We start from the raw sequence: 9,047 nt of genomic DNA, 5'->3' as shown, positions 1-9,047 counted from the left end.
GTGTGGCAGGCCACACCCCACTAACCCTGCTCCGCAGCGTCTGGTAGGCTAGCAGACTGGAGCAGGCTGTAGTGGTTCCATAGGTCTTACACAGCTCTCAGGCTGTATATTTGACACCCCTGCTTTAAGGGAACACCTCTCTGCTCGACCAAGTGCACTAGACAATTTACTGTGGACAATAATACTAAATTTAGTGGTGAAGAAGAATAAGGACATAGACAAGGCAGTTTAACCAGTCTTTTCCACACAAATTTCATTTAATCCTCTTTCTGGTGATATAACCTGGTGATTCTTAGAAAACATGTTACTGCCTATAGGAAGGACAGGGTAGTTTGCAGAGAGAAGAAGTTGCATGACACCAAAAGGGAATCATATCTGAGCTACCAGAAACTCTTTGCAATGAGACAATTGTCGGTAACCACAGGGTAGAATCTGCTTGGTTACAAAATACATGAGAAAATAAGTTCTAGAAAAGGTAGAGAGGCTATTACTAGCCTCTAGAATGATACTGAGGAGCACAGAGCTGGCCACACCAGACCAGCTGTCACCCAACGAAACAAGAGTTGGGTACCTACAGTTAGAAACATCCTCAGATCCTTGGGACCACTTCCAGCCCAGCTATGCTCCCTCCAATCCTGGAATACAAGTCTGAATGGCTCTAAGGCATCCCTAACCTATAGCAGTTTCTGGTGGAAGCCAAGAACACTTTCCGCTGGCTGTGGATCACAAAAGTATAAGGTGCTCTGATTCTGTCCAGTACCTCCCCTTCACTGGAGGAGGAGTGAAATAAAACTGACACAGCCAGCAATGCATCACCCAGGGATTTCCCTACAAAAGCCAGTCCCCAACAGCTCACACAGGGCAACTTCTTTAGCACAAATGAGCTGCATTAGGGACCAAGAATGTGGCTCTTAGTATGAGGTACAAGGCTAGAGATTCAGCTTGGACCCTGGTTTGTAATTAGGTCAACAGACCTGCAGACAGAGTAAGAGTGAGAGCGAGACTGATTCAAGAATAACAATAAACCTTCAAGTGCTGTGATGCAACACATTGTTGACTACCTACTATTAATTGCTGGATTAGCATGTTGTAGCACAGTTTGGAGAAGCAATTTCTCAATCCCTTACAGGAATGTAGAATGGATGACCCTGAGGAATGAACATAGGTATAAGGGCAGGGACTTCTCTCTGCAATCTAATCCTTGCTAGGTCGCTGACTCATTCTATGGCCTTTGGCAAGTTACTTCACCTCTGTAAAATTGGGATAATGACCCTTAATTACTGCACTTACTGGGGTGTTGAGAGGAGGAGTGATGTATGTTTATAAAGTGCTAAGTGTTGCTGTAGAGCAGCTGTAGAACTTCAGCCCTGGTGTACAGCAGGAGAATACACTCCACCTGGGCTGCATACTGTTCAGATGGCCCTCTTAAAATCACCACCATACTGTTTGTGCCAGTCACCCCACCCCTGCTAACAACATGCAGCTCCCTGCTCCCTGCCCCATGCTGGTGGAGGCCAGCAGCACACAAACCCCATGCCCCACCATGTGGAGTGAGCAGATGGTGTAGGGACCTCTGGGCCCTGCCCCACGGCTCAGCAGGAGGAGAGGATACTGCTGGGGCCCACAGGCTGCATGTCAAGTTCTCCCAGATCACATACAGCCTGCCTGTGGGCCTGCAGTTGGACAATCATGCTATACAGGACTGTTTGAAAAAGTTGCTGGCTGGTCCGGGCACCTACCAAAGGTCTTGACCTGCAGCCCATGCCTACAAGAGAAACTGATGGGTCTGGTCTTGAAACCTACCAGCAAGTAACTGACAGAAATAGAGGTAACACTGCCCAGTGCGCTGCAAGCAGGGCAATAAGGGACTCTCCAGAGCTAATATGGCCAACATTATACCTCAAAGGACAAAATTGGTGCCCCTTGTATAATGATTAGCACAGGTTGGTGGCTATTTAAAAATCTTATAAGCCATGGAATGGCAGGTGGCAGAAGTACTGCAAGAAATGAGGTCAGGCAAGCCTTCATAACAGAACCCAGCTGAGACAGGCTAATGAACTGATGAGAGTCAGCCCCCACCAACTACCTTGTAAGTTGAATCATGAAAGACATTTGTACCTTTTCTGTATGAATGTTAGACTTAGTCTTGGTTTATATTGTTATACAAAACAGCAGGATCAAGCTCAGTGGGCCTGATTCTGTCACCTTATATAGATCCTTAGATGGAGGAAAGGGACCAGAAACTGGGTAGCTGGAGCACTGCAGTCTAATGGCCCATCATACTCCTCTCCAGGGGATACAATATTCTAATGTAGATTAATTCTGAATAAGGGCCATTCCAAAATCAGAGTGTCAACACTGTGAAAACAGGTCTAATAATAATTCTGCAATACACAAAACACAGATGTTTGCATGAAATTTTTACAAATATTATAGAGGAATGCTTATATCTGACTATAAGTCTGTTTTTTCCTGAAACTGGACCTGCATCTTCTGTTTGTATTCTATTGCTATTACATTTGTGGACACACAGACTCCAATTCAACACAGAACTTATGAATTTGTTTAATCTGAAATGTTCAAAATGTGATTCAGAGACGAATCTAAAACTCCCTGTAGTCAGTGGGAGTCTTTCCTTTGACTTCAGTTGGCTTTGTATCAGGGCTTGAAGTGCTCTGCTGAATTCAGATGGGATTACTTTTGTGGTTAAGGTAAAATACAGGCTTGAGCACATCACTGAATTAAGGTAATAATTTAGTCCAGCCCTAGAATATGTCCTTGTAAGAAAAACCTTACAAACCTTACAAACCTAGTCTTACTTATAGCTTTGAGTCAGATTTGCTTACTGTGCTGACTCAGATACTCAGATATGCTCTGGGAGAGATATCTATTCTATTCTCTCTCTTGCATCATTGACAAATGTAAAGACTCAGTCCTGTAAAAACTTGTGACTGTGTGTATGCAGAGTGACATGGAGACTCTATGATTTCAGTGGAATTCTTATTGGTGCTGTTGTTGTTACAGGGGTTCGGGTCCCATCACAAAGGCCACTTTACATCCATGTAAAAAAAAAATCTACTGTCCTAAAAGGGCCACCACATGTGAGTAGTTGTGAAGGCTCTGGCCCTAGCTTCCAAATGTAGAATTGTTATCATTGAGGGTATTGATGATGAGCATCATACACAAGTCAGAAAAAGATCCAGCTTGACTCTTTAGCTCCCAGTTCATCTTGCAACCCCATAGGTCAGAAGAAATCTTTTTTAATATGTGTACCAGTGGCGATGTGTAGGGTGTGCATGGAAGTGCACATGCACCCCCTGAGAGTGCCAGTGCATCCCCTGACAGGCCACGCTTGCTGCTTAGATGACAGGCATGGGGGCAGGCAGGGACCCTCCCCCTGCTGAGTCGGCGAGATTGGCTGTGGGGGACTGCCCCCCCACCCCCACCAGGGTGGCACCAGTCATCCGTGATGTGTACTTTGTACATCGGACGTTGGAATCAGTGAGGGACAATAAATATGGAAGCCACTGATGCTACTCTGATGCTACTACCTTTTTTTCTTTAAAGCAGAACTGCACTTTCATTTTAACAGGTTCTCCTTAACACTTTCTGCCCTGTCACTTGCCTCTGCTGTTTGGCTCCAAGTGGGACATTAAAGAGAGGTGTCAGAATGCCAACAAACAAGCTCTTCTATCCATAGTTTTAGGACTTTTGGAAATAAGAGGCACTGGAAATCTCACAGAAGCGCCTGTTCTTATAGGAATCTTCTCAAGAAATCCTGCTTTCACAAGGTTCCTAGTCAGATTTTGCAGACCAAAAGTTCGAAGAAGAATCCATACATTTTAGATCTTTCAAAAATAATAGCAATGTTTATGTAGCACACTGCTCTTGGTGTATAGCAGTGTCTCTCCAGTAATATAGGAGCCTATCTTTTTGGTGGTGAAGACCTTATGTTCAATCCCTGTTATCATGATTGTATCACACCACTTGTGATTTATTACATGTTAGCTATCAGAGACTTTTCATAGATTTCATAAGGGTCGGAAGGGACCTGGCAGATCATAGGGTCCGACCCCTTGCTCCAGGCAGGAAAGAGTGCTGGGATTAAGTAACCCCAGCCAGATGCCTATCCAATCTCTTCTTAAAGACCTTCAAGGTAGGGGAAAGCACCACCTCCCTTGGAAGCCCATTTCATATTTTGGCAAGCCTCACCATAAAGAATTTCTTCCTTATGTCCAACCTAAATCTATTCTCCTTCAGTTTGTGGCCATTACTTCTGGTAACCCTGAGGGGTGCCCTGGTAAACAGAGTGCCCCCTATTCCCTGCTGCCCCCCCCCGCCCCCAATGAGTTTGTAGACAGCCGCAAGATCACCTCTCAGCCTTCTCTTGTGGAGACTGAAGAGATTCAGGTCCCTCAGTCTGTCTTCATAGGGTCTTACCTGCAGGCCCTCAACATATGAATAGCCCTCCTCTGGACCCTCTCATGGTTATCCGCATCTCTCTTGAAGTGTGGCGCCCAAAACTGGATGCAGTACTCCAGCTGCAGCCTCACCAATGCTGCATAGAAGGGAATTATCATTTGCCTAGACCTGCTCGTGATGCACCTGCTGATGCAAGAAAGCGTGTGTTTAGCCTTGCTTATTACCTCGTCACACTGGCAGCTCATGTTCATTTTTGCATCAACCAGGACTCCAAGATCTCTTTCCACTGCCATGGTACTCAGAATGGTACCCCCCAGTCAATAGGTGTGTTGCAGATTCTTTCTCCCCAGGTGCAGCACCTTGCACTTAACCTTGCTAAATTGCATCCTGTTCTGATCTGCCCACTTCCCCAGTCTGTCCAAATCTGCCTGAATTCACTCCCTGCCCTCCAGTGTGTTTACTATACCCCAAAGTTTAGTGTCATCTGCGAATTTGGACAAGGTGCTTTCAACACCTTAATTTATTGCATGATTAATGTGTTCATTGATTTATTGTGAGATAAACTGTAACATGCCACATGTTCAGGCAATAAAATGGCAAACTATCCACACAGAAGTTCCACATTAAATGGAAACCCACTACTTGATAATTCTACAGCTTCCAGGATTTTAATAAAGCCACCAACCTGCTGTACAAGGAACACTGCTGTTGCCCTTTGTGGCATCATGTATGCTGAATTAGCTCTAGAAGGTCCTTTTTGTTCTGGCTGCCCACCTGTAGGTGCACTGCTGCATTCACCAAATGTGGAACATCTTTGCGGTTGGTTCATATTGCACTTTAATGTGAATATGTGACATGCAGTTCAGTGCCAGTTTGATAGATCCCTCATCCCCAGCTGCTTTTGCCCAGTGCATGTGCGCTGTATGCCAGCTGTGAACTGGGTAGCTTTCTGTTCACAGCTTCCCACACCCAGATACATGTGCAACATGTGCTGACACATAATGGGACGTGGGGAATTTTATATCGGATCCCAACATTTCTGCATCCTGCCATGCCAAACCTTGTACTTCTGGCATGGCAGGATAGTTGATTGTTGTGGTCCATGATAATATTCCACAGATCCTGTCACACAATTAAATTAACATCTGTCAGTGGCTACCATCATCTTGCCCTTAAGCATGAGTCCCAAAAAGCAGCAAGGAGGAGGAGAACCCGCACACATCTTTTGTGTTAATAGGTTTTCAGGGTCTCAGGCAGTGTGGATTAGAATCATGCTTAGGTGTTTAAGTCCACTCACATGCCTAACAGGTAGAATTGAATCTGGCCCTAGGTATGCTCTTGGGTGCACTGACTATGAAACCTGGCATGCATTACCCACACTAGCATAATGGGCCAGCTAGGTTTGGACAAACTTTTGATCTACCCCGTGAAGTAGTAAATTAATTTCAGCCCAGCTCCACAATGTGCTGGATTGTCAGAGCACGTTAGGCAAATTGGATTTACACACACAAAAATCACTACTGTAAAGAAATAAACCTCAACATTTACCCTTTCAGCAATAGGCAGTGAATTCTTTTCCCTGCTGCCCAAGCTGTTGGAATGCTGAGATTGTTCTTTGCAGTTAACCTTAAAGAGTCAGCCACATCAAGGTAAGAGTAGCTGCCAGACTTTTCTTGGCATGGTTCTTTCCCACGTCTCATCATATGAGGCCTCCCAGCGTATGTGCTCGTACACGAATCAGCATTTCAGACCCCACATTTTTTCCTGGCTACTTAAGAAAAGCAGCTAAGAAAACACATTTCAAGCTACCTGTAGTAAAAAATGTGGCTCTGTATTAATGGCACTTTCTTACACAACCTACTGCATTTGCAATGTCTCTGCACTTGTTTGTATGTATCTGGGGCATTTCCCATGGTTCTTTATGCTAAGACGCTCTTGGACTCTTTCCCTGTCATTCACAGGAAAACTTGTCTGTCACTGGGGGAAATTGTGGGAAGGGCATTGGAGGACTGTCAGCACTTGACTGACATAGTCTGCATCCTTCCTGTTGAGTGGTCAGGTTCCACTCCAAACTGGAGAGAAGTCCAGTTTCTAACCAACCATGGGAGAAGCTAGCCTGGGTGTATAGCTCCTTCAAACCCAGATGAGAGGTTTTACTGTGTAGAGGGCAGCGGGGTAAAGGTCAAGCCCCAGGTAAGAATCCACATAGACATACCCACATGCACATGTATGGGTCTGACTCTAAGCATATGAGTAATCTGCTTGAAGTCTCCATGACTAAGTGAAGCATGCACATAAAGTGTTGTCAAGATAAGAACTAAAAGCTGTGGTTTGAATAATGCCTTTACTTAGGAACGTACATTTACAGCAAGTAAATGACCAACAAAACACCAGGGACCAGATTTTATTCCACCTATTAGGCATGTAAGTGGAATTAGGTGCCTAAGTGCAATTCTGTTCCACCCTGCTGGAGTCCCAGAAAAGCTGTTAATGCATAAGATAGGTGTCTTCCCTCTCCTCACTGCTCTTTTGTAACTTAGTCTTCTGACTAAGATGCTAAAGGGTTGCAAAAGTAAAAGTGTTAATGGTGTCTCAGGGTCACACGCAGGGTGGAATAGACTTAGGTGCTTAAGTCTACTTAGGTCCCTAATATGTGGAACATGGGCTGGCATCCAACTTTCGGAGATTTATCAGAAAAGGAGTGTGAAGGGAAGAGGAAACAGAATCTAAGTGTACCTTGATAAAAGGCCCATCTAATCTAGCATGCTCTTTTCTTATGCTTTTCCATCAGAGCCAGTACTCATGAAACCAGTCCAGCCTTCTCCCTGAGCTCTTTCTTTGTAGCCTTCCCCAGAGATTTAGACCATGGTTGTTCCCCTTTGCCTGCGAAGCCCTGCTGGAATTCTTGTGCATTGGCCTGCCTATGTCTCAATGCCTGGTTACAGGACTCCAGATCTCACAATCTTCTTGGGATTTTGTATTCAGTGGGAGTCCTGTCAGAAACAGACCACAGTGTAGATTCTGCTGACGCCCTGACTGATACAGCTCTGTCTCATCCAATGTCCCAACATGGCATTAGATGACTGTTGAAGGTGTCATTTTTGGAGTGAGTTGTCAAGCCAAGATCCTTGACCACTTTCTAATTTGTTATTATTATTACATTTCCTTTACTTTTGAAAGCCCCTGATACTGGACAGATTCAGTAAACCAACTGGCAAGCATGAGCCCAATGACATTGTTGAAGCCTCTAAAGGTTCACATACTGAGTTACATCACTCAAACTTAAATGGAATGAACAGTTCTACAATGATAGAGAGATGTAAGAGATGGAGAACAGGGTAAGAAGTTTGAGCCTAACCTCCAGTTGGCTTTCTTGGGATGTGTTTGAATCCTGCATAGTGCAAAGTATTTCAGTCCAGAGATACAAATGCAGAAAGTAGATAACTTTAGATCTGACCATTAAGCACTATTTTTCCTCTGCTGTGTACATCAGTGCAGCTTCAGTAGCTGATGTGGTGGTGCCCATTTAAGCCACCTAAAGATCACGCCCCTTCATTTTAAAGGGGCTGCACACATGAGAGATTCCTATGTGGGTGAAGATTTTCAGGAGCCCAGGAATGCTTCTTCCTTGGCAGTCCATGGAGTGTGTGTGACATGTTGGAGATAACTATTGATAATTATTTTTAAAACTTTCATGTACTTTTTCACATCATCCTAGTGAATGTAATGATGGAGGAAGGTGCCAGATAGATGTTAATTATTATCATTATCGCCTCCTAGAACTTACTGTACTAAGGCACTCTTCCCCTTCTCAGCATTCTGTGATTATGGCAAAGAGAAAAGGGCAGTTTTGTTAAAGAAGCCTATGGATGCCAGCACTGTCATTATTCTATTAACACTCCTTCTTAATAGGATGAGTATAAACCTGACAAAGATCTCTCTGAAGTGGATCTCAAAAATGCCATCCGAGTTCACCACGCCTTAGCCACAAAAGCCTCTGACTACAGCAAAAAGTCAAACGTGCTCAAATTGAAGACGGCAGATTGGAGAGTTTTCCTCTTTCAAGCTCCGTAAGTACTCTGGTGCATGTCACATTACTCTTATCAGGATAGTTTTACTCCTCATATAGCCAATAGCAAAGCAGAATTCAATTTCTGGACATTATCAGATTTTTTCCTATATTAACCAAAAAAATGAGAAATAGGAAAAGAAGGATTCACAGATAAAAGAAGATATCATGAGGCCTAATTGTTTTCTATGCTGTGAGTTGATATTTACATCTGTGAAATGGGGGCATAATTATGGATTAAACCAAATGGTCATGTCTTTCTCCTGCCTTGCATGAGGTTGAAGGGTAAAGGAGGTTTGGGGTCTTAATGTCTTGTGGCTAAATCCTGAGGTCTTTACTCAGTCATTATATATAGATATGTACACACACACACACACATATATATATACACACACAACCTTTACTCAACAGTTCACTGGTTTCTACCTGCTAGAAGGCTGAGTAGAAGCTCAGGAGGAACCTCTAGATCTGCCCTTCAGTTGTAGGAATTGAACCCCTACACCAGACCTTGGGTATGTCAAGGCCAATAAGTTGTGCGACCCTTGCTGAGCCCACA

General features: G+C 44.1%; 1 protein-coding gene across 1 annotated transcript in view; it reads left to right on the top strand.

Moving 5' to 3' along the window:
- PSD2 (pleckstrin and Sec7 domain containing 2) overlaps positions 1-9,047 on the top strand; it is a 269,100-nt gene that overhangs the window by 239,587 nt on the left and 20,466 nt on the right. The window contains exon 12 of the mRNA XM_019506603.1: positions 8,335-8,492. Within this exon, the coding sequence (XP_019362148.1) occupies positions 8,335-8,492 (158 nt within the window). The remainder of the gene's footprint in view (positions 1-8,334; positions 8,493-9,047) is intronic.

Source organism: Gavialis gangeticus, unplaced genomic scaffold (assembly GCF_001723915.1).
Source record: "Gavialis gangeticus isolate Ggan-Ray unplaced genomic scaffold, GavGan_comp1, whole genome shotgun sequence".
NCBI lineage: Eukaryota > Metazoa > Chordata > Crocodylia > Gavialidae > Gavialis > Gavialis gangeticus.
This window is presented reverse-complemented; position numbering and strand designations above follow the sequence as displayed.